This window comes from Podarcis muralis, chromosome 2 (genome assembly GCF_964188315.1).
Source record: "Podarcis muralis chromosome 2, rPodMur119.hap1.1, whole genome shotgun sequence".
NCBI lineage: Eukaryota > Metazoa > Chordata > Lepidosauria > Squamata > Lacertidae > Podarcis > Podarcis muralis.
Window position 1 is genome coordinate 33726066 of NC_135656.1, and position 26412 is coordinate 33752477.

A 26412-nucleotide genomic window follows, 5' to 3' on the forward strand; every position below is an offset into this window, starting at 1 on the left:
CCTAATTAGTATTTTGTACTGTTAACAGGCATGCATCTGTTTTTTTTGTTTCTGCTACTTACAGGATTACATTACACTGTAGCCTTCTCCCGCTACTTAGTGTGGTTAATTCTCTTTGTGGCACAATGAACTTGGCAAATCAGAGATCAGAATCTCTTTATAATGGAGCAATAAATTTGAGGGAGCCGACTCACCTTAGTAAACTATGATTTTTAAAATCTGACACACAGTATGCCTGGCACAGGAGTTGCCTTGCTGTGCTCAGTGGTTTCATTCAGGCTGGCAGACATTAGTCTGTTCTGCTTCAGGTGTATGCTAAATTAAGATGACCATTGAAGATCATCTTGGGGACCTGCATTTTCCAGTGGTAGTGAACACAGTCCCTTTGTTTTGAAGACAGACACCTACTGAAACATCAGGCCAACAATATGGCATAAGAAATGTTTGAAATCACCTAGGGCTTCAGAATACAAGTGTGATAAAGTCAGCAGCTCCAGACAGCTGGGGTAGAATCTGTTAGCCTTTTGGGCATGGTCTGGAAACAAAGGCTGGCATGATGTAGCAAACTCCTTGTCATAACAAATAAGAGGAAGAAGGGCACTGGGACACATTACCTGAAGTGGAGCAAGCTCCAGATAAAAGCTCCTCTCAACGCAGATGCCTGGATCCATATTGACTCCTCTAGGGATCCCTCTTCATGCGTTCATTTAAAAAAAGATTTTCAAAATGCTGATCTTGTTTTCATATTAAAACGCATTCTAGCCTCAGTAATTCTGCCACTCTGGCAAGTGCGTTAATAGAATTATTGAAAATAAGCCTAGCTATGGCCCTGTTATATTGCTGTTAGCTAAAGTAGTACGTGCGAAAGCTTGCAGATAATGCCTGGTGATGTGTTAGAAGCCAGAAGGAGTGGTTGCATAAGATTACCAGCAGTCGAACGCTAAATCAATGCCTTACCTTGCTCCATTACTAGCAGAAGCAGATCTGTGTATAAGAAGCAAATGTGTCATTCAACTATATATACGTAATATAATTTGTGTCACTTCATAAAACCGAAATAATGTTATGTAAGTTGGCTCTTAGCACAGAAAATGGTGTCAAGATCTTAAAGAGTTTCAGATAAGCTAATGTAGCTTTTTGCTCAGAGATGATCCCAAGGCAGCAGTGATGAATGTATTACTGGATCACAGAATTCAATAAATAGTTGTGTTTCACCTCATGCATTGGTTCAAGAAGTGCAAATCAGGTAGGTTTGCATTAAAATACAAACTGAACACATTTATTAACATGCCTAGTTAATTATTAAATAATCTAACCATAAACATTGATAAAGGAAATAACTTGTACTTAATATTCATTAAAAAGTTCTTCTAGCACTTCTCTGTTAATCTGTTTCCCACTTTATTAATTATTGTTCATTTTATTAAAAGAATTTCTAACCCACTGTTCATTGAGTAATCAATGAAGTCCTTTTGCTCTTTGTCTCTCCAGCTGCTTTACCACACATCCAGATTAATTCACTCATCCTTATTGTATAGTGCTTGTCCTCCAAAATAACTTCATTGTCCTCCAAATTTGTTTCCTTTTGGTTGAATCCCATTGTCAGCTCCAATGCCCACAAATGGCCATAGTTAAGATTCCCAAATATCTAGTCCACCAATTCATTCAGTGTGTGCTTGTTACTGCTAAAACTTATTTAAATGGTCTCTTACCTCTCTAACTTCCCTGTTGCTCTTCTACTCCTTCAGTTCAACTTTCCCTCCCATCTCTGCAACTGCCTTGGGAAGCTAAGTGAGGTACCTGAACCTTTCTATTGGACCTTGATGGGGTTGTGTGTGTGTGCGCACACGCGCAGTTATTTTAAGCTAATATGGCCCAGACAATAGGATTGCTTGGATATTATCTGGTCTCAGAGCCAAGATGTCCCAATTATGAATCTGCTCCCAGATGACCCTGACCACATGGCTGGTCTAAACTAGCTCCAGTGTTGCCTCTTTGTGTGTGCACATGTGCATGACAAACAGCCATGGGGGCTGCATGCAGCCTCAGAAAACTGGTTTGGTTTGGGGTATCATCTGCTCCCAGGAATATCTGTGAATGAATGATCGCACGGGAGTTTTCTATTCATTGCCTGTGCTGTCATCCACCAACCTGAGCCGATTGCATTTTTAGACTGGATAGATCAACTTTTGATCAGATCTTAATAAAGCCACTCTTAAGACCTGGAACACATAAAGGTGAAGTTGTGTTTTGCCTATACAGTGGTACCCCGCAAGACGAATGCCTCGCAAGACGGAAAACCCGCAAGACGAAAGGGTTTTCTGTTTTGGAGGCGCTTCGCAAGACGAATTTCCCTATGGGCTTGCATCGCAAGACGAAAGCCCATAGGGAAATGCTGGCGGTCGGGAGCAAAGACTTTCGCCCACAGCCGGCCTTCACAAGAGGACCTCTTCTGAAGGCCGGCGGGGGGCAAAAGTCTTTGCTCCCCCCCGCCTGCCTTCCCCCCGCCTGCCGGGGGCGATCTTAAAATGCTGGCGGGCGGGAGCGAAGCGTTCGCTGCCGACCCCCAGCATTTTAAAATCTCCAAGGGACAGCAGAGAAGTCTCTGTCCCGGGGAGATTTTAAAATGCTGGGGGTCGGGAGCGAAGCGCTGCCGACCCCCTGCATTTTAAAATCTCCCCGTGTCCCGGGAAGGTTTTAAAATGCTGGGGGTCGGGAGCGAAGCGCTGCCGACCCCCTGCATTTTAAAATCTCCCCGTGTCCCGGGGAGGTTTTAAAATGCTGGGGGTCGGGAGCGAAGCGCTGCCGACCCCCAGCATTTTAAAACGCTGTTCCGAAGGGGGGGGGACACCTGCCCCAGCCGCCCCACTTCGGAAAGCTGTTCCGAAGCGGGGAGGGGGGGCGGGGACATCTGCCCCAGCCGCCCCACTTCGGAAAGCTGTTCCGAAGCGGGGAGGGGGGGGCGGGGACATCTGCCCCAGCCGCCCCACTTCGGAAAGCTGTTCCGAAGCGGGGAGGGGGGGCGGGGACATCTGCCCCAGCCGCCCCACTTCGGAAAGCTGTTCCGAAGCGGGGAGGGGGGGCGGGGACATCTGCCCCAGCCGCCCCACTTCGGAAAGCTGTTCCGAAGCGGGGAGGGGGGGCGGGGACATCTGCCCCAGCCGCCCCACTTCGGAAAGCTGTTCCGAAGCGGGGAGGGGGGGCGGGGACATCTGCCCCAGCCGCCCCACTTCGGAAAGCTGTTCCGAAGCGGGGAGGGGGGGGCGGGGACATCTGCCCCAGCCGCCCCACTTCGGAAAGCTGTTCCGAAGCGGGGAGGGGGGGCGGGGACATCTGCCCCAGCCGCCCCACTTCGGAAAGCTGTTCCGAAGCGGGGAGGGGGGGCGGGGACATCTGCCCCAGCCGCCCCACTTCGGAAAGCTGTTCCGAAGCGGGGAGGGGGGGCGGGGACATCTGCCCCAGCCGCCCCACTTCGGAAAGCTGTTCCGAAGCGGGGAGGGGGGGCGGGGACATCTGCCCCAGCCGCCCCACTTCGGAAAGCTGTTCCGAAGCGGGGAGGGGGGGCGGGGACATCTGCCCCAGCCGCCCCACTTCGGAAAGCTGTTCCGAAGCGGGGAGGGGGGGCGGGGACATCTGCCCCAGCCGCCCCACTTCGGAAAGCTGTTCCGAAGCGGGGAGGGGGGGCGGGGACATCTGCCCCAGCCGCCCCACTTCGGAAAGCTGTTCCGAAGCGGGGAGGGGGGGCGGGGACATCTGCCCCAGCCGCCCCACTTCGGAAAGCTGTTCCGAAGCGGGGAGGGGGGGCGGGGACACCTGCCCCAGCCGCCCCACTTCGGAAAGCTGTTCCGAAGCGGGGAGGGGGGGCGGGGACACCTGCCCCAGCCGCCCCACTTCGGAAAGCTGTTCCGAAGCGGGGAGGGGGGGCGGGGACACCTGCCCCAGCCGCCCCACTTCGGAAAGCTGTTCCGAAGCGGGGAGGGGGGGCGGGGACACCTGCCCCAGCCGCCCCACTTCGGAAAGCTGTTCCGAAGCGGGGAGGGGGGGCGGGGACACCTGCCCCAGCCGCCCCACTTCGGAAAGCTGTTCCGAAGCGGGGAGGGGGGGCGGGGACATCTGCCCCAGCCGCCCCACTTCGGAAAGCTGTTCCGAAGCGGGGAGGGGGGGCGGGGACATCTGCCCCAGCCGCCCCACTTCGGAAAGCTGTTCCGAAGCGGGGAGGGGGGGCGGGGACATCTGCCCCAGCCGCCCCACTTCGGAAAGCTGTTCCGAAGCGGGGAGGGGGGGCGGGGACACCTGCCCCAGCCGCCCCACTTCGGAAAGCTGTTCCGAAGCGGGGAGGGGGGGCGGGGACATCTGCCCCAGCCGCCCCACTTCGGAAAGCTGTTCCGAAGCGGGGCGGGGGCGGGAACACCTTCTGAAGGCGGGCGGGGGGCGAAAGTCTTTGTCCCCCCTGCCTGCCTTCCCAGGGGCTTTTAAATCGCCTCGGACAGCGGAGAAGTCCTCCGCTGTCCCGGGGTTTTTTAAAATGCTGGGGGTGGGAAGAAAAGCCCTTGTCCCCCCCCCCCCCAGCCTTCAGAAGAGGTCCGGGGACAGACTGTCCCCGGACTTGGTCTGAAGGCGGTTTCCCTAGGAACGCATTAATTGATTTTCAATGCATTCCTATGGGAAACCGTGCATCGCAAGACGAAAAAACCGCAAGACGAAGAGACTTGCGGAACGAATTAATTTCGTCTTGCGAGGCACCACTGTATTGAGCTTGGTCTTTTGTGCTTGTCTATAATTCTGCTTCATTTCTGCTTCATAAGCTGGAGGGAACTACTTATGCAGTGTGATATTATTCCTTTTTGCCAGACAACAGCACAATTTTTATTTTTCTTATGAAGGTTGTATATTCTTGCTGGTAGTGTGTTTTTCCCAAAATTAATGCTTAAAGGGCTTTCATTAAAAAAGAAGGCTGTGTTCCCATTGTCAAAGAAGGAAGGTCGGGAAGTAATGTGTGTAGGTTGCAATGGTGTAGACAGATTTGGCAATAAGATATACTGTTGCTTACTGTAACAACAAATGTTACATAGAAATTATTGCCAAATTGCTCTCTGTGTAGATTTCTCAGTGGGTAGTTGGATAACAATACTTCCTGTATGACTGGGGATTTATATATTTACAAAAAATATATATATACTATTTTTTAGCCTTCAAGCGGCCTTCTGAAACTGTGAACAGGAATTTTTTAGCCCCACCACTTATTTAAAAAGCAGCCTCAAGAGAGGAAGATATAACAACAACAACAATAACAACAACAACAACAACAACAACAACTCCCACAGCTTGTTGGGATAAAAATAACCACCACCTCCCTACAAACCAGTAAAGATGGGGACAAGTAAATCTGTCTCAGAGTTTCATAACCACAGTGCTGCCGCTGAAGAAGCTCTGTCTCCTATCACTGCAAAACCTGTCTCTCTCAACAGAACAAGCAATAGGGCTTCCGATGATGGCCGCAGGTGACAAGTGAGCTATTATGGGAGGAAGCAGTTCTTGAGATATCCTAGCCCCAAACCATTTAGGGCTTTGTAGGTAAAACCAGTAGCTTCAAATGCACCTGGAAAGCAGTGGATCTTGCCTCTGTGCAGTTTTAACTTAACAACAATCCTCTGTCTGAGGCTTCATGTTAATTTTGTGATGAACTGACATGCTGAAAAATAGCTGACAGGCAGTAGCTTATATTAGTTCTTTTACAACCCCTTCCTTTCAAAAATCATATTGAGAGGGCAGAGTATGATCTGTTGCTCATCCTGTTTTTTGTGTAAACAACATGCCGCCTAGATCTAGATAAATGTAGTTATCTGAAACATACTTTTCAGGTTGCCACCATCACACAAATCCTTCTTTGATGTTCAGAGCAACTTCAGATATACATGATGATAGGATATCATGGCACATACTTTTCTGATCTTCACAACAAATACAATGGATAGGTCATCTTACACACTGGTGGCAAAGCTGTAGCCTTCCAGATGTGGTTGAGCTGCAACTCACAGCAACCCCAGTCAGTTTATGACCAGGAATTATGGTTCAGCAACATTGGGGGGGGGGGGGCATAGTTTAGTCACCCTTGACCTAGAGCCCGGCATGCAGTGCCTCATTTTTTCCATCCAGCATTGTAGAATGTTTAATTGGTTAATCAATTAGTTTGTACTGCATGTGTTGAGAAGCATATATTAAGGGCTAGAGATCATGGGGGAAACACAACAGTGTGGAGAAAATCATCATTCAACATTGACTTTGTTAGCAGCTAAGGCATTTAATTGCAACTTGTTACAGTATGAGACTCCTAGCAGGCTGCAGAGCCAATGCTGAAGAGTTTACCCAGCTAGCCCTCAGTCAGGAGCAGGTTTTGTTCAGTTTGTTACAGATGCTATATCTGCTATTATTGAATGTTGTTATATTTTAATAATTATGCCTTCTGCAAATTCCCCAGAGTGCTTGCTTTCAGTTTCTCAGTCTAGTTTTCTTTCAGTGGTGCCCTGAAATTTACTCATTTCAGGAAAATTAGCATGTTAGTCCTTTGTGCCGTCTTCTTCCATGGACTGTCACAAACACTTCGGAAAGGTAGTGCCTGGATTTCTGCTCTTCTAACTGATAAGACCCCACAGAAGATGGAGGCTGAAATCTTTTGCCCACTTACTTGGGAGTAAGTCCCTTTGAACAATTGTCGGTATATTTATTCAAAGGTAGGTGCATCTAGGTCCTATAGCAACACTGCAGAAAAACTGACAATAAAACTGGAGAGTTCTGCTTTGCACATCTATGCATGTTCTTTCTTTTCATCCTTTGAACTCTCATTCAATTGCTTTCCAATACAGAGGCTTTAAATTTTGGAAAGTTATTTTTAAGAAAATGGTTGTGTCGATACAGCATGCCTTGCTTCACTAGTGGATAGATTAGGAAATCAATACTAGTGGCAGATTCCCTACATACACACAACTGGAAAAAATGCTCAGATTAAGTGGTGCCTCTGATGGAGAAGTAGCATGTGGAATGGTTTTCAAAAGAGGCCATTTCTGCAGCACGGTTCCCATTATTTGTACACATTTAACAATTTATATAATCTGTTGATAAATGTTTTAGACAGTAGTGGTGCTTGAACTTGGGATAAGAATGAAAATTGGGTATTATAACCCAATTTTGCATGGTGGTTCCTGACATCAAGAGGTTTTTGTCTTTATGGATACAGTTGAACACCATTTTGAAATAAGATGGTAGAATAAACCTTTCAGGACTGTCCTGATTTTAACCACTGGTTTCAAAACTGTACTGATTTTTTGTTTTCTTAGAATTCCCAAGCAACACTGAGTGTGATCTTCTAGGTTTGAACTTTGGATAGTCACTTAATGATGTGTTCATTTCCCCTGATCTTGAGAAGATCCAGTGGTTTTATTTAAAGCATATGATGCATTAGTTTGCTACACAAGTGAAAGAAACTAGTTCTACATTTCCAGAGAGCCTCTCTCTAGTGTTGCTCAATCTTTACTTAGAAGAAATACCTAAAATGCATGTGATTTTCTTCTGTGGTGGTTCATCTGTTACCATTTGCCTTCTCTAAGATGAGCAATTAGCCAAAACAAAACAAAAGAACCCTCTTTTTCTGAACTGCTGCATAGATTCATAATTCCATACAGTAGTATGGCTGTCCTGCTGCTGTTTTTAAATTAAAATGTAAATTCATCCGGAGATTCCATCTCTGAACTAGTTTTGTTCCCACTCCTAAAATTTGACAATTGCTAATTGGGAAAGGGGACTGGGGGAATACTTCAATTTTTTAGAGCCATGGCTTGTACAGAGGTTTAAAAACTCTTGCTATTTCCAGTCTCCTGCAGTGAGATTAGTATGTCAGCATCCTTCCCCTCTAGACAGGCACTCTTCTTCTGATAAAAGGCTGAGCTTACTGTGACAGTTTACGATAGGCTCATTCAGACTTCTTGCTCTTCCGAGTCTGTTTTACACACTGTACAGGTAGAATGGGTAAAATTCTGAGCCACAAGCCATTTCATTTTTGTTTTAAGGGTATTCAGGTGACGTCCTTATCTCACCAAGTTCGTATGTGTGCATTTTCTTTGTTTCTTTTGAGGGAGGACAAGAACAGCTGTATAGTGGATAAATAATGCACTTAGAAGGGAGAAGAAAATATATTTACGACGACAAAGTTGAAATACCATTCTTCTCCACAATCTCTTTGTGAAACATCTGCTGAAGAACTAGTTTTCAGCACCGTCTGTTGGGGGTGAGGGGTGAGGTAAAGTGGTGCCATTTTGAGTCTTAGTCCCTTGTTAGTTTCAGATAAAAAAATCAAGAATGATATAGAGTGCTGTATCTGGCTGTTGAAGATCTTGCTAGATAAAATGAGTGTTTAAGAAGAGCGTTTTTCCCCCAGACTGGAAGAGAAAGTTGTGCCATTTGCATGGGCCACTTCAGTTATGTTTAGCTGTGGCATTCAGAGCAACTGTTTATTTCAATTTCGTGCTACATCCAAGGTAGAAAGGAGGAGTAACCCAACATGCCTTAATATCTGTAGTAGAGTATTTTGTTGCCCAGGCACTTCTAGGAAATTGTGGTGCTTCATTGGATACTAGACCCACCAAATTCGAGAAGTTTTCTTGTTATGTAAGATTTACATCTTGTTCATGACATGCCCAAGTTCTGTCCAAATATACATTGGCAGAGCTGGTGCTATAATGAGGCACATTGAAACCATTGTCTCAGGCAGCAGGTAAATGTGGTTAGGTTAACAAGCATGGACTGTTGCTCCCTTGCCTCATTGTTGCTCCACTCTCATATTTCTCCACTCTCATTATTGCTGTCTTTGCCACTACCATTCACCCAGCTGCACACTGAGCCTCTCCAACACCCACACCCTCCTCCTCTCTTGCTCTAGCACCTGAGGAAAGGCCCAAGGAGCCTTTCTCAGAGCAAGGCATTGTGAAGTGTACTTATAAAAGTACCTCTAAGCAGTAGCCAGAAAACTAAAGCAACAGCAATGAGGCAGGGCACGTGCACTGCCATAGCTCAAAACGGTGCATAAATGTAGGAAAAAGTTTAAAATTATGCTGTTTAAAGTAACTTTCACCTTGTTCCTTGTTCTTAAGCTTAAAAAACATTTCTAGCTGCTACAGCAGTGTGGGCCCTTTCCCAGTACTTTCACATCTTTACCACCTAAATGCACAGTATTCTGTCATACTCAGTTTGAGGGATAAGATATCATCCTTTTTCTCATGGGGCGACATAAGTTAATTTCATAAAGTACATTTAGTTGAAATTGAGCAGCGTAGCAAGTACATAGTTATGCTGGTGCCCCCAAATTGTGGAGTTTTGCTGTCTACTGGATGAGAATAAATTAGGCAAAATAGCATTCCCATTTTGCTGACTAGGTGCCTGCAGTCTTTTTTTTATAAGACTATAATGCCTCCCTATATCTTGCTTGGTCTTCTATCTCCTTACAGGCTGACCCTCCACATTGCTCCTGTGTCCTCTTTTGGGGACACTTTTTTCCAGAGCCTGCTCACATTCTGAACTTCTTTGTCATTTCTGTTGAGTTCTTGTTCCTAAGAGTGATATATTAATGATGTATTTCAGACATTGCAGTTCTTATAGTTTGTTATTCTTGCCACTGTTGTGTACTGGAATATGTAATAAATTTTATGAAAGCTTGCATAGAATGAAGCCTATGGCTCAAATAAATGTGAAGAAGAAGACGGTGCCACCTGCAGGAGAATTGTTAAATAACTTAAAACAAAAAACATAATCATGCATCAAATTAAGTGAACTCTAATCCATGAAAGTTGCACCATAATGAATTTGTTAGTCTTTAAAGTGCCACAAGACTATTGTTTTTCCTGTTCCTTCTGGAAACTTTAAAAAAGTTGATCAAAGACATGATTACTTGAAATTAAGGGGAACTGAAATCAATGTGGCTTACAATATACTTCTTTTTTAATCTTGGTGTGTTAGACTAATACTAGTGTTTCAGTATTGTCCATCATTTACCCTCTGTTTGCTTTTCTCTTGAATCTTACCTCAGAACCTCTCAGTGCCAGTGTTTTGCTGGGTCTCTAGGCCATCACCCTAACATTTTACAAGCCTTTGCTTATACAGTGGTACCTCGGGTTACATACGCTTCAGGTTACATACACTTCAGGTTACAGACTCTGCTAACCTAGAAATAGTACCTTGGGTTAAGAACTTTGCTTCAGGATGAGAACAGAAATCATGCTCCGGCGGCAGCAGGAGGCCCCATTAGCTAAAGTGGTGCTTCAGGTTAAGAACAGTTTCAGGTTAAGAACGGAGCTCTGGAACGAATTAAGTACTTAACCCGAGGTACTACTGTACTAAGGGATCTTGACAACAACTGTCTAGGAGCACGTGCAACTGTGAGAGGAAGAATCTGCCCCTGAAGCCTCTCCCACCTTCAGAGGGACTGCAATATCCTCTCCTCTTCCTCCTCCTGTTTTCCTCCTGGTGCTTCCTCCTCCTAAGAGTCTATCCTGATACTTTTTTGATGAGGAACAAAGCAAGAGGCATGTACTGCAAGAGCGTGATTCATTATCATTATGCGCTGGCGTATTGATTCTCCGCTTTGGGAGGAAAGTTCTGTCACGCCATCAGCTAGGACTGATGGATAGCTCTGCCAGAAATGTGTCAAAACTCTTGACACAGTGCTTGCTTAAACAAATAGTTCTAAGTGGATTGAGGGAAGGAATGGACTATGGGCACCTCCTATTCTGTCAAGATGGTGGGGCAGAATTTCATGCTCTCGTCTGCTCTGCATTACTTGGAGAAGTGAAAACTGAAAGTGTCATTCATGCCTTCTAGTGGCATTTGATCAGTGTTGCTCAAGGCTTTGAGCTTAAAGAATGTATGGCTCTGGGGAAGGTAGAATAACTGAGTTGCTGGGAAATGGGAGACCTCAATTTACACCTCCTGTTCTGTGTATAATCTCCTGTTGCATGCAATTAGAGAGCTGTTCTGGCCAAGAATTTCCAGAGTAGTAGTCTTTTATTACTCTGTTGCAGCAGAACCAACTAAGAGCTTTGTGGCACATGGAAAGAGTTAGAGGTACTTATACACATGGTGATGGTGGGAAGTGTTAACAGTGAGGATGGAGGGAAATAAATAGTAATGATTATGGACAGGATTCTTCTTTTCCTCCTTTCATGCAACTCCCAAAATTGGCTCTGTGGGGGTTGAGAGAACCCTCAGAACAGCACATATGGGGGAGAAGTAGTGGTATCTGGCAAACTGTAATGCTTGCATATACAGAAAGATCGTAAAAGCAGGATGTTGAATTCTACTGTGTTTAATTAACTGTAGACCTTAACATATCACAATATAAAATCTTTGCTTTTGTCAGCAAGTTAAATATCCTTTATCTTGATTCAGTCCATAGGTGAATTATAGCATATTAAGAGATTTATTATGAATTGAATTGAGACAAATGATTTTTATCACAGTACATGTATTAAGGCTTAGTAGTGTCAATATGTTTATGTTATCAATAACTGGTTTGTGGATGTTCATAGTAAATTATGTAATTATCACTGTCCTTTTCTGCATTTCATTTCCCTCTGACCTCAATGTCGGTAATTCCCTCACCAACCTTGTGTGGAAGTCAGGATAACACTTGATGATGTGAACTGTAGTCTGGACCAAATGTGTTAGTCCTTAAAGTGCCACAAGATCCTTTTCTGTTTCTGTCTGAGAGTGTATATAAAAAGGTAAAGGTAAAGGACCCCTGACAACTGTCAGTTGCAGATACAGTCATATAAAATTGCTCTTGACTTTGTTGCCTTGCAGATACCTAGCATAGTTATCCACAGTTGCTGAAACGTTGCTTGATGTGCTTGACCAATAATGCTTAGAATTGAAAGTCAGCATTGAAACAATTAGATATCGTCACATTGCCCAGAATAACTGCTGGATTCCAGATCAGCAGAACAAGAGCCAACACATTTTAGCTCCGCAAGTAACATGAACATTACTTTTATGAAAATGGAACATAATTGTATAGGAATGCCATTTGATATTTAGGTATAGTTTTGAATGAGGTTTCACAAACCAGGAGAGATAACCCAAAAGTATAAACATCCTCCAATAATTGTCAGCATAAGAACAAACAATTAGCCTGAAGGCAGAATGATCTAGTAGTGACCAGTGCAAGACCCCATAGAAAAACTAAACGTTTCAGTCCCTGATGTTGTTGAGTTCTTCTTGGTGGTCTGAAGCCTCTGTTGGCCTACACTTGCTTTATGTGTGACAGGAGCACTCATTCCGAAAAACTTCACACTTTCTGTCAAACAATACCTGATGAGCTTGGGAAAGCTAAACTAACTTTTCCGTGTTCCCTGTGGAGATCCGTGTCCTTATCTTTCTGCCACAAATGGAATTTTTAATATCCCCAGGCTTCCAGGCTTTCCCTAAGTACCAATGTTTAGATATAGGCTCATACATATTCATTCCACATCTGGCCAGAAGAACAGTTCCCTGTAGCAGAGTTGTCCACTTCTCTAAAATCAACATCTTCTGGGTCAAGTTGGGCAGACAGCATTTGTTTTCCTCACAGCAGGTCTTTCAAGAGGGAGTCTCATCACTCTTGAGTTCCCCTTCAGATTTTCTCTTTGTTCTAGGAGAGGGGCAAGGAAGAAAAAGTCATTATGTGCCTTCCTTGCTGCTCTCATGTGTTACAAGCCTGGTCCTATTGCGCAGACAAATCTTCTTTTAGAACATGCTTTTAGAGCACCTTGAGCAGGAAACCTATGGCTTTCTTTTCCTGACTACTACCTTAGACTGTGACTTCTTTGTAGCTCCTTTTTAAAAAAACAACTACATGAAGACATCATATTTAATAATAGTATGTGTCGGGCCTTTCCCTGACTCTGAGGTGGGCTGCAGATGGGCTTTGTCTCAGGCATCAGATCAAGGATAGTAGGGTCTGAGGCAAATGAGTTTGAGCCAGGCAGAAAGAAGAATTCCAAGGGTTGAAGGGCCAAAGGCAAACAAGTTATGATCAGGAGACCAGAGGCCTTGTACTGACAAGGCTGCAAGGGCTTTTGGGGGCTTGGTGTGACCTAATTGACTTGGAGAGACAGTTGACATTATTGGAGCCCCCCCCCCCCACTCCTGGTTCTTCACTCTTCTCTTTGCCCTGCCTATTTTTTGTTTTTTAGGTATAGGTATCAGCAGCGGTGGCGCTGCTTTTCACCCTCCCTTTCTCTTTGACTGGGTAGGTTGCAAGCAAGCAAGGCAAAGCTGCTTGCCAGCATATACCAGATCCTTTATGACTCCAGCTTACAAACATTTTCATTAACAAAAATTCAGAAGCCAAGGCAGGAGTGGCAGCTGGCTCAGGCAGTAAGACACTAGCTTTGACACTGCAGAATTGTTGAGGATAAAGGAGTAAAAGACATTGGAACACTGACTGTTGGAAACCTTGGTTTGAGATCCTCTCAACACTTTTCCGTGTGGCACAGAATTTGTTAATACTTCAGTAAAACATATGTAAACATGTTATATAAGTTGCCTCAACATGATCCTGCCATTATGTGTCAATTCATGATACCAAAGTTGTCTTTGCAGAATTTCTTTTTGTTGGGGATTTGTGCTCCTGCTGATTTCCCAGTTGGTAATGCTGTATAGACTTGCCAGAGATCCTCATTTCAACAACTCTAAGGAGGTTGTGACTTTCAAGGACATGTTGGCTACATGTTCTGAGGAAGTCTTGAGAAGTGCATTCAGGGGACCTTTCGCTTCCTTCAAGGGTCACAGACCAGCCTGAGAATATACCAAATTAGTAACTGTTGCCCTTTCATATCATCTTGATCATTACAGAATGTGTTTGCCAGTGAGAGAATAGGGAATGGAAATAACCATCCTATTATTTCCATTTGCAGAATTGCACCAGGATCTATTTTAGTTCTTTAAAAAAGCACAACACAACATCCTTTGTTATCCATATCAAAGTTTGGTTATGTTCATGTGGCTTATGTATGAATAGGTTAGGGATTCCAATGCTTGAAGTAGGACTCCCAGTACTGCAGCTCACAGGGCAAATCACATTTTCTGTGACTAAGCCACTGCACAGGGGTGTGCGACTAAACTACCAATCTGAGCTCTTAGGAAGAAGAGCTATATTTAAAAATAATCCTCATTCCCTATCTTTTGCCTTATGTGGTTTCTCTCCATTCATCACCTCCACTGCTTTTTCTCTCTTGTGTTTCCACAAATGCCTCATGAGGGCCTGTCCTCAACTATCCAGGAGCCATGTGTAGTTCCAGAGAAATTTTGATCAGCCCTTGTTTTCACAAAACCTGGCTTCTTACACTCACTTTTCTAAATACAGTGGTACCTCGGGTTACATACGCTTCAGGTTACATACGCTTCAGGTTACAGACTCCGCTAACCCAGAAATAGTACCTCGGGTTAAGAACTTTGCTTCAGGATAAGAACAGAAATCGTGCTCCGGCGGTGCAGCAGCAGCGGGAGGCCCCATTAGCTAAAGTGGTGCTTCAGGTTAAGAACAGTTTCGGGTTAAGAATGGACCTCTGGAACGAATTAAGTACTTAACCCGAGGTACCACTATAAAATGATGAAGGTAACTATTCAGTAATGGTAAATGAGCCTAAATGGATGGGGGTAGTATTGCTTTATTTTTCATTTTGCAGCTGTAAATAGTGCTAAGTGGGCTGTGCATTGGGGGATTTTTTTTTTTTTTTTTTAGTAAATAGTGACAATAATAAAACCATATTATAATTTTAACAGGTTTGACTACACATATTTTGCCTTTGCTTCTTATTCTCCTTTATCAGATGTCTCCATTTCTGGCACATTGTCCGTGTCTCTGGTATCTCTGTAGAAAGAGTAAACTTGGCCACTGATGTTCTTTAGCTGTAAAAAGGTAAAGGTACCCCTGCCCGTACGGGCCAGTCGTGTCCGACTCTAGGGTTGTGTGCCCATCTCACTTAAGAGGCCGGGGGCCAGCGCTGTCCGGAGACACTTCTGGGTCACGTGGCCAGCGTGACGAAGCTGCTCTGGCGAGCCAGCACCAGCACAGCACACGGAAACGCCGTTTACCTTCCCGCTATAAAGCGGTACCTATTTATCTACTTGCACTTAAGGGTGCTTTCAAACTGCTAGGTGGGCAGGAGCTGGGACCGAAAGACGGGAGCTCACCCCGCCGTGGGGATTCGAACCGCCGACCATGCGATCGGCAAGTCCTAGGCACTGAGGTTTTACCCACAGCGCCACCCGCATCCCTTCTTTAGCTGTAAGAGACCTTTATTTGAGCAGGAGCTGAGCAGCTGGGAAAGCCAATGCTGGAATAAAGGGCATCGCTTAGAGCAGGAATGTGGAACCCCTTTCAGCCTGTGGGCCATATTCCCTTCTAGGAGCCGCAGTGGCAGATAATGACCAGAGGCAGAAGTGGACAGAGCAATTAATTTGAACATTACCTTTGTATAGTAGGCTGGTAAGCACACACACCTCTATCTCTATCCAGGCAGGCAAGAGACATTATCAAAGCTTCAGGATTTCAACCAGGAAAACACTCAAGGAAGGTATAAAACAGGGCTGATGAGGTGTGGCCTTTAGAAACCCAGGAGCCAGATAAGAGAGACCTGGAAGGCTTCCAGGTCTGAGGTTCCTCTTCTGCTTTAGACTACCAGAGCATTTGAGTTGTTGTATTCATCCCCATTGCCTTTGTTACATGAATACAGATGCATAGAGAGCTTCACATATGCCCACAAAACCCAGCTTCCCTCCTGGTCTATCAGGAGCTATCTGTTACAGACTATCACCCTCTCTTCGTTTTGATTTATCGCTGGACATAACTGGGTTTTGGAGCTTTGTCTTCATCTTGCTGCCACATAGGGACAGGAAGATAAATCTAGCCTGTGAATGTTTAGCTGTACAGTTCCAGCAGCACAAGGGAAAGGGATGTCCTCCTATATCCCCTTGACTAGGAAAATAGATCTGTCAGGATAGCTTTGGAGTGTTGAACTTCACCAGATCTTTGTGCAATGTGCATTGAAAAAATTCCATGTACTTCAAAATAAGAAACTCGGCTGAAAGGGTATGATTTAGGAAGGCAGATCAGATCTCTGCTGAAAAAGGAAAAAGAACCTATTATTCCAAGTGCTGGTACAGTTCTCATAAAGGACAATCCATATATGTAAGTGTTGCATAACTATTGATAGCTTTGCAACGTAACAATCTTCCATAATGGAGAAGGTGCCTGAATTTCAAAAGTACCCATCATCGTACCCAGAAAGTAAGATGATACTCCTTAAATATCCAGTGTGGGATGGGAAGAAGAGGTCATTTCACTGAATTCAGTAGTCAGCAGACCAGGCCTTGCACTTTCGTCACAAAAATAACTTGCTTTTTTAAAAAGGGTGAGAGAAATCGACCAATTCACAGGATTAGTTCTCTACAGGAAGGCAAAATCAGGTCAGCTTTTCGCAGTGTAGGCTACCCTTAAAGCACCTGCCGGTTCAGAAAGGAGAAATAGCCAAGCTCTTATTCCACCATGACTTGATGTTTGTGTACCTGTTGGTCTCTGGCTTGTAAAACCACCACATCCCATGCGGCACAGGGATGGCATGTTGGACTGACTCCTCAAGCAGGTTTGGAATGAAAAATGTGCCCTTGCAGGGTCCCCCTGACTAGCAAGCAGCTACCTGTTTTCATTAGTGGAGTATGCAGAGACGTACCAGGTGACATAAAAGGCATTAAGTTCAAGAGTCTGAAAAGTGTGGGTGTGGGAAAGTCTATGGGGTTCATGCCGATAGCTTCGCTGAAAGGTCAGCTCCTTCCTGTTTAAGCGTTTTGTCTGTAAATAGAACATATTTATAATTCTTATCATTTATACAAAAAGAATTACATTAAAAAATATAAGTATTTCTCGATCAGTGTTACCCTTGTGCTTGATGACCAGAAACAAGCTTTTTTATATCCAGCTCTATTGCTGTGAGGAATAACCAGAGATCACCTCTGACCATTATATGAAGGTGATTTCACGTGAGGCTGAGTAACTCTTGCATTCAGCAACGTATCTCTTTGTGCAGTAATACTTGCATGAATGCATGAAGAGACAGCACCTAGCACACTTAGCACTGCTGCAGCCACGTAGCATTGGTGTGCGGAAGTGGGAGGGAGAAGGAAGCGGAAGCAATGTTGCCGCAGAGTGTGCGTGGTGCTCCATCCATTAGGAAGCACAGTCACTTCTCTGTTCACTCTATATCTTTGTTTTTATCCTCAGTCACTTCTCTTTTTTTCACTTCTCACTTCCCTCTGTAACTCCGTAGTCTCATGCCGGGGCCCCCCATTTATCCAATTTCTGTCTCTGACCCCCTTGGAATATCATGGGGGCCCCCAGGGAGGCATATGGCCCCTGGTTGGCGAGCGAGCACTGTTTTGTTAGCTTGTGGGCAAGGACTGTTTTGTTGCAGGTTGGTTTTGTGTGAGCTGCTCTCTGAGACACTGGGCTGAAGAGCAGGACACACATGAATGAATAAATACTAAGAGTGGCTTGCATTCCTTAAAGTACATGCTGCTTCTGGTGTGGAAAAGAATGGGTTAAATGAGCAGCCTGTACCTGATAAGGGAACTTGGCAAGGAAATAGGTCAGATCTTCACCCTTGATTGAGCAGAGATAGTAGAGATTTACTGCTTCTCTCTCTGCAGGGGAAGAGGTGCAGAGGTCTTGCAGTTAAATATAGTTAAGCTATGGCAGAGATACAGGACTGGACACCACAAGTCAAATTATTTTCCCCAAAGAGAAAGATCTGGATATCTTCTGCTTGCTTTTTCTGAGAAGAATAACCTGCCTTGCTTGTTCTTTCTTGAGAGCTGTCTCTTCCATGTCACTCCTGCTCTCTTGTTCCTTTGTTCCTGTCAGAATGTCCGAGCTCACAATTCTCTTAAACTCTGTTGAGAATATTTGGTGTCCTTGGGCAGGTTCTAGATGACTTGAAGGGCTTTGTACCTTTGCTGTGGTGGTTTGTAGTTTTTCTGTATTTGTCATTGAGAGAAGAGACTTATAAAGAGCAGTTCCAGCTGCTTTATAATGAATCTTTGGTCCCCCCCCCCCGTTTCCCCACCCTTTTTTTTATGTCTTCAAGAGATAATTAAAGTAAATTCTCCAGTAAACAAAGATGTGGCAAATGGTTTCTAACAGCTTCTGCTGTACAGAACATCTCGTGGCGGTTATTTTTGATTGTTACTATGTTATGTGTTTTTATATTTTAAATTGCTCTGTGATCCTTGGAGGAAGGGCAGTATAGAAATTTAATTAATCCTCCTCCTCCTCATGATAGTAATATGCACTGAAAGCCTGTCTGGTCCAGTGGATAGAGATAGACTTGTAACTGGAAGGCCCACATGCCTTAAAATTACACCCTTTGAGCTATCTTTTATTATATATGTAAAACACTATTTATTCAAGGTTCCTAATTTCTCTTTATAGTATTGATAATCTCAGTCTCAACTTCTTTTCAGTCTTCCATGTGATGCACCTTGAGATATTTGAAGATGGCTAGCATATGTCTTCTCAGTCTCCTCTTTTCCATGTTAAATATACCCAGCTCCATTGACCGTATTATGATCCCATAATACTCATAGGCAATATAAGTCGCTACTCAATTTACAGGGGGACTGTCTTCCTTTTTGTATCTACTGTTATAGGGCCTTTCAGAATGTGCAGCTTGTCGATTTAATTAAGAGCCCCCTAGCATTTGTCCCATAAGCCCAAGCATTGCTGTACAATCTGGATTTAGCTGGGTTCTTGTGAGTGGCCAGTTAATTGGGTGTTTTCTGGTAGTCACCCTAGTTTTTAGTCCCTGTGACTCCTCTCTTGGTTGCTGTGCTGTCAAAGTCCGTCTTTTTAAATGGCTTTAAATGTAATGTGCAGTGGAAGTGTGCATTAGCATTCTGTGTGTTACAGTATCTGATTAATTGGTTTGGGGCTTCTGTTTCTCAGCCACAGCTAAAGACAGTTTGTACAAATGCCAAAACAGCCCATCTTGGCCCATTTGTTATCCTAAGCAGCCACTCTCCCCACTGAATACACCAAGTTGAGGCAGGGAGCAGGAGACGTTCCCCTTTCAAGCACAAAATGGCAAGTCTCTGGAACAAGCATGCCGGCTTGCCCCTGTGATAGAGGGGGCTGGTGCCATCCTCCATGTGCATCTTTCGTGTGACTTGCTGAGTCATTTCCACACGCTGCGCGACATGCTGATGTGTTGTGAGCAGCATGTGCAAGTGATGTCAGCATGTCGTGCAGCACATGTACATGGTGTGCACACGGTCACCATGGAATTTAGAGGTTGCCTGGCCCCCTCCTTGAAAATCGGGGGGGGGGGGACTTGGCCCCCTGGCCCCTCCAATGGTGCCCCTGCTCTGGAACACTATCATGAAGGGCTGTAACCTACACAAGAAAAAACAATCAAAATGATGAGGGACTAATGAATGAACTAATTTTTTTCAGCCACTTCAGGTTTGGGTTTGTAAAATGGTTGCTTTCTGTTTTAGAGGCTGTTATGATCGCAAGGCTCAAAAGGTCAGCATAAGAAATGGAGATTGGAGAGGAAAAATAATTTAACAGAAATGAAACTTAAGCAGAAATTTACTAGACGGCAGTGGCTGCTGGTGCCCATTAAGATTGGTAGGGTGGAAGTCAGGGAGAACAACAGTAGGTATAGCAGAGCCAAAGACAGGTAAAGCCAACTAAGATTTGTCCCTAACCTCCTTCCTACAAAGTTCTGCAAAGGCAACTCTGAGATGGAGGAGGCAGCCAACAGCTAGGGCCACCCCCTGGACTGGAGCCAAGAAAGAAGACAGGCTTAAGGTGGTGGTGGCTAAGGGCAGACTGAAATTGCTGGGCAGCACACTAATTGCTCTAATGGATCAGTCACAATGTCACTGAGAAGGGGTGGGGCATATTTGGACCAAGTTGATTGAGAAGAAGATCCCACACTCCTATTAGCTAATTCATTAGAGTTTTAGAAAACATAATGGAGCTGAATGGAGTGCCCAGTGGTCAAGGAACAAATCTTCAAACAGAAGGTCCTTGTGCCCTTCATCATAATGCTCAACTTCCTGTTCAAGCACATCTGAGGGCCCTATTTATTCTTTATTTTAGCTCAGTAAAACTATTTTTGTTACTATCACTAACGTTTAATATATGACATTAGACCTGCTTTGCCTTGCCCCAGCAAATCTTCTTTCGGCAAGCAAATAAACAGCATTATCTGTTGCTGTTGTAGTAAATGTCAAGTAAGTGTGTGCTTTATGCCTGCATTTCAACTCCAATTTTCAGTGCTTTCTTTTCAGTCCCTGTTAGACCTTCTCCCAATTGAGATTAGTCCCAGGCAGCTTGTTTGGCTGTTTCTTATGCAGAACAATGTCAATGTGTTCTTTACAAATACCCTAAATTTAAATATAAGCCAGTTGCAAATATTCCTGTCTGTGTCATTTATGTAAAATACAGTCCCACTCTCCTCAAACAAATGCTGTGAAAACCAAAGGGCATGAGCATTGTCTCTTGTGCGCTCCTGTGCTGCCCAGAAGCAATCTTTCAAATGCCCTTTCCGCCAAAGTGGTACATGCTCATGCTAGGAAATGTCTTCAGTGCACTTTTACTAACATGAATGAGACTGGGGACCCTGGGGTAAAGAGAAGGTGTTGAGTTCAAAGACAACAGTTTTATTTTATATTTCTTTGAGGACTCAAGCAGCAGCTGTGATGGGTCAAACCCATTTCCTACGAGGCAGATGCCCCTGAGAGAAAGTGTGATTGCTGGATAACCCTGTTTCAAAGATAGCCAACTGTACTTTTGTATTGGAGTCCCCACCCACAGTGTACAGCCTGGTGCTGAACACACGTATTTATCTCCTTGTAGATCTTTTCTTTGTATGCAGCACTGCTTTCTCCAGGGAAGCATGTGTCGTCGTCCCCTTATCACTTGCACTATAGACTGTAGTGATCCAGCGCAGAGATTAGAGGAGGAAATATATATTTTTGTGTGCATAGCTTCTGCTCTGACTTCAACATGTTCCTTTTCTCTCTCCTTCCCCACCCCTTGTCTTCCAGCATTTGTCATCATGATAATTATCGCCCTTCTCCGGATTTCCAAAGGGAAAGGGGAAGGTCACCCTCCTTTAGCGCAACTCTCAGGGATCCGCAATCTCTTTGGGGTGTGCGTTTATTCCTTCATGTGCCAGCACTCGCTGCCATCTCTCATCACTCCCATCTCCAAGAAGAAACACGTTAACAAGTTGGTCCTGCTGGATTACACCTTAATCCTGGGTTTCTACAGCCTCTTGTCCTTCACTGCTATCTACTGCTTCAAGAACGGGACTCTCATGGATATGTATACGCTCAACTTCACCAGCTGTGACATTGTCAATATCGCCGTTATCCGCTACTTCCTGGGCCTCTTTCCTGTCTTCACCATCAGCACCAACTTTCCTATAATTGCCGTGACTCTGAGGAACAATTGGAAGACGCTCTTCCACCGGGAAGGGGGAACCTACCCTTGGGTAGTAGATAGGATTTTTTTCCCAGTCATTACACTCATTCCCCCCATTATCGTGGCTTTCTGCACCCACGATTTGGAGTCCTTGGTGGGCATTACTGGAGCCTATGCTGGGAATGGGATCCAGTATATCATCCCTGCTTTCTTAGCATATTGCAGCCGAAAAGACACTCAGCTGATCTTTGGAAATGGCACGCTCAATAAACATTTGTCCCCTTTCCGGCACACATTCTGGATTGGGTTTGTCCTACTCTGGGGACTTTTTTGCTTTCTGTTTGTGACTGCAAATATCATATTGAGTGAAACTAAGCTCTAATGATGGAACGATGCCGTTATCAAAGAAACTGGAGGTGACTTCTGAGACTTCTTCTGATCTTGCACCTCCTAAGAACCTGCTAATACTGTCTTGAGCTTGGTGCTCACTTTATCAATTTTGGGTGCAGTGCTGCTTGTCCAGTTCGGTTCTTAATTCAGATTTTCCCCTTCAAAGTATAAAGCTTTGAGTGTGGTCACTCTACCAGGCTGCTGTGGCCACACAGCATCTCTCTATATTTGCCTTGATCACAGATTCCCATACAAACTGTCTTCCTCTCTTGTCCTATGATATGTCAGAGGCTGTCAGATATGCATCTCTCCCTCAAGAGTGATGGAGGGGTGAGCCTTGCTGAAACCAGTCAAGCAAGTAGCCAATGAAAGCAAGCAATGATTCCTTATCATTCTCATGTCCCCTGAGGTGACTCTCCTTTTTCCTCAACTAACAGGGAAGAATCAAGAGAAAGATGGACACAACTAGTTGAATCAGATTTCATTGAAATGTTCCATGGCGTGGGGTCAGCCTACACTGAAAAAAATGAGGGAGAAAATGCCCAGGGGTAGATTCTTCCCACTCCAACACTACTGTTGTTTCCTCCATTTCTGTTACAGTCTTTCCAGCACACATCTGCCTTGCTGCATGTAATGTGGGATCAGATGCATAGATGTTACTGTGGATTTAAATGAATACTTTTTATCTGGTGAGCATTTTGCTTCTGTTCGCTTTTGTGTTTTCTGTCCCCTCCATACTTGATTCTATGCAGAGGGTGAAAAGGAGGTTGTGGTTAAGTCTGGGTGGGTACCACCAAAGCCTTATTTCATGAAGCATTGAAGGGAAAGCCTGTTTCCACAGTTCTTTTTTGCTGCTAAGTCGCTTCAGCATTACCATGGTCCTCTGTTTCACACCAGTCCTGAGGCAGCAGGGCAGGCCCTGACTGCAGCACTCTCCATCGCAGGCACGAAGGTGCTAATTACTTGCTGGATGGGTAACATGTAAAAGAAGCACAGTTCTCATTTCCTAGCACCTCACCTGCGTGTTGCCAGATGTGGAGGGCAGCACCTAATCGTGTCTTTATGAAGAAATCGTATGAGTAAGTGTTACCAGAGAGAATAAAATCATGAGGGGGAAGCTAAAGCAAGAGACATTCATGAAGCCATTGTTTTCTGTTTGAATATAAAGGCAATCATTACTTCCCAAAGCACACTAAATTCCCACCACTTTGCCTTCAACATGACCTCTTTTTCAGTTTATGTAAATTTAAGCTACATCTGACTAGTACTGTGCTTTGAAACCTGGGTCTGCCACAGGTAAATCTAAGAGATGTGTGTGAGGGGGGTCTTATGTTAAACATAAAAGAAATGCAGATTGGAAGGGGGGCTATTAACTCCCCTTGCCTGTGCCTTATTTCCCTGTACTCTGTCCCCTAATGTCACTTTTCCCTTGGCCAGGCTGCTATATCAGAAGTAAGTCAGTGTGAGAGACTCCTGGTAGGGAAATCTGCAGGGAAGCTTCTCTCTTCACCTGCACATCCCTTTTGCTCTTTAAATTATCCTCATCCTCCACCTCCCTGCTTTATACATGATGGGGAAAGGTCTGGATTTAAAGACACAGGTCTGCTTCTAATTGCATGTAGTTCGGACTGTGGGATCTTTGCCGACAAGGAGTACTGACCATCATTCTGTGATGAAATCACAAAAAGCATTTAGGAGATTGCAGAGCTTAGGAGGGGTCATGGGTCACAAAGGTTTTAATATGAGGGAAATTCAACTCTTTTCACTTCAAATATGTTTAAACTGCTTTTTCTATTATTAAATTTCATCTTCCAAACCCCCGGATTATACTTGCCTTTTCCATCCTGGTGTAGCTGTGATATTAAATTTGACATTTCATCAAAGTGAGTTAAGAAATTCAGTGGTTTTTAAAAAAATAAATCAAAATTACTATCAAGTATAATTATAAAAATCAAATTGGTTTTGCTGCAAAAAAAACAGATTGTTGGAAGGTGTGTTAAAAACAAACACAGCAAATTTTGTAACACAACTCTATTCATAGATAACAAAAGTCCTTGATATGTTGCATAAAGCTATGTTTGCCGACTAGGGGGAGTTTGCTCCAGGCATAATAAAACCTGATGACATCCCTCTCTTCTTCATCTCAAGCTGTACTTGGCAGTCCTTGCTGGTGCATCAGAGTCACCTATACAACCTGAAAGCTTGCAGATAGCTGATGCTGCTCCTTTGACACCAGGTTTCTGAGAACTGTCTCTGAGTGAATTGGTAAGGAATTACACAGTGCCCAGGTTGAGGGGAAACAAAATTACAGATTTTAAGATTCTATGTGCACAATCCATTTGAAATGGGAACCGTCCTGCCACAATTGGTTCAGAAGTTTAACAACTGATTCCTTCTGTCACTCTTTCTCATCACTGTTATAAGACTCTTGTCAGACTGGAAGTGAGAAAACAGAGCTGTCGCATGGAGGCCCAGCCTGCCCTTATGCAATATGAGACAGGCAAGGATAGTATCACTGCTGGCATTTTAGCAGCAGAATGGATGTACCTGAGAAATGACCTATAAATGTATGGAAATTGCACTGTGGCAATCTTCTCGTCTTTGGCTGGCTGTAGAATGTGCTTAGCTGCTGCAGTGCAGGACATCTTCGGGAGAGGACAAGCCTGAAGAGGAAACCCTACACAAATCTGAAGTGGAGTCCCTAAGGCTGTTGGATGACATCTTGTATGCCTCCCTCCAACAACCCCTGCAGCCAAGCTGGTGCCAAACGTATTGCTCTGCTTTCCTTTGGACCACATCAGTGAGGCCAAGCGGGGGCAGCCTGGGACCTTCATACACACTGCCCAGGCTTGCCCCCCACCCTGGGAGGACACTGGTGCTGTTACTGCAGCTAAAACAATATGGGAGGCAGCAGTTATGAGTTATGGTTCTCTGCATCAGCAGCAGGTGGTTTAATTCTCTAACAGCTTGATTTCACCCCAAGAGAGACCCATTGCCTCTTGAGACAGACTGATGCCAACAATACAGAAGGTGCTGAATAACGCAAGCACTATGTCTACTTCAGCCCCATGGAGCGGTCACTGAATTTTTCTGTGCTTTTGACTTTCAAGATAATATGGGTCACTTAATGCACATCTTCACCTGCAATCTTCAAAGAGGTTTCTTCTCTTGTGACACACCTTTTCGTTTTCTCCACGAGCCATCTCAGAAGAATTGAAAGCGCTGGGTTTCACAGAAAGCTGAAGCTGGACAAATTGCTAAGGTTACAGCCAAACAGCAAGCCTAGTCTGGGACTTCTGCTACTTTAGCAGTTCTGTTTTCCATCTTGTCGAAGGTGTACTACAAAGCACAATTATGCTAATTGCCTGTATTGCACAAGAAAGGTGTCCTTTGGACAGCCTCCCCATCCCCACCACCTCAGCTATACGTTGTCGTTTGGGATTTCTCCATTCCCCTTTTATCTAAATCCCATGTGGCATTATGTGCCCTTTTGGCTTAGATTATATCTTTTCTCCTTTTATGTTGCTCCAAAGGTTATAAAATGTGAAATTTCCTCTTTGATTTCAAAAGAAACTTGACAGTCAGGGATGACTTTTCTCTCTGCATGAATAGGAAGAGCACTTTTGAAATGGCTTGGCAGTAGTACCTTCCATTCCTCTCTCACCTTGAAGAACTTCCTTTCCTGTCTTCTGATGGATTTTTATTGATGTACCTTCCCAGGTGCCTTCAGTATGTGAGCAGTGGAGGTGTCTACCTCAATTAATGGTGAAAGCCCTACAAGAGGAGGGAAAGTTTGATGCTAGTATCACAATATGCCTTAAAACATGAGAGAGATTGAGGTTGACCAAGATGGATAAAATGGATGTTTGTGTGTGTGTTTATTTTACTGGCACTATTACAAGATCCCCAAGGGATGGGGTGGTGGTAGAATCTCTCAGTCCTTGGAGGTTTTTAAGCAGAGGTTACATGACCATCTGTCATGGAGGCTTTAGCTGAGATTCCTGCATTGCAGGGGGTTAGACTAGAGGACCCTTGGGATCCCTTCCAACACTACGATTCTATGAATCCAGGGCTCAACCTGGCTGAAAATGATGTAGTGGCTGATACCTTCTCCCATCTGGTTTAACGTGAGACAATATTTTTAATTGCCTATTAAAATGTAACAATTCTTCACTATGGCACTTTGCTGCTCTGTGTCCTCAGCTTGTCCCTGTATGTAATTATTTTTCAGAAAGGCATAAAGAAATAAATGCAGATTATGCATCTGTTGTGGTTTGGCCTTTTCCTGCATACATTAAGGCAGTGTATCTTGAATTAGTTTCTGTTGACGGATCAGTTGGCAGAAGTAGCAAAGGGGAGGGGGGCATCCATGCTGGCAGCAGCTCGTGGAGTAATCCTTGTCTTCTCTTGTCCCTCCGTATTAGCCTCCTGCTTCCTGTAGCACTAGGTGTTCTCCGAAAAGTCAATTAAAACAGCTGTACCTTACCCGACTCAATTACATTTCCTTG

The 26412-nt window shown here is 44.5% G+C and overlaps 1 protein-coding gene across 2 annotated transcripts in view; it reads left to right on the forward strand.

Annotated features, from left to right (window-relative positions):
- Window positions 1-26169, forward strand: part of SLC38A12 (solute carrier family 38 member 12) — a 77683-nt gene extending 51514 nt beyond the window's left edge. For both annotated transcript variants that reach the window (XM_028716804.2, XM_028716803.2), the window contains exon 10: window positions 21136-26169. In XM_028716804.2, the coding sequence (XP_028572637.2) occupies window positions 21136-21896 (761 nt within the window). In that variant the 3' untranslated portion in view covers window positions 21897-26169. The remainder of the gene's footprint in view (window positions 1-21135) is intronic.
- Window positions 26170-26412: the final 243 nt, after the last annotated feature.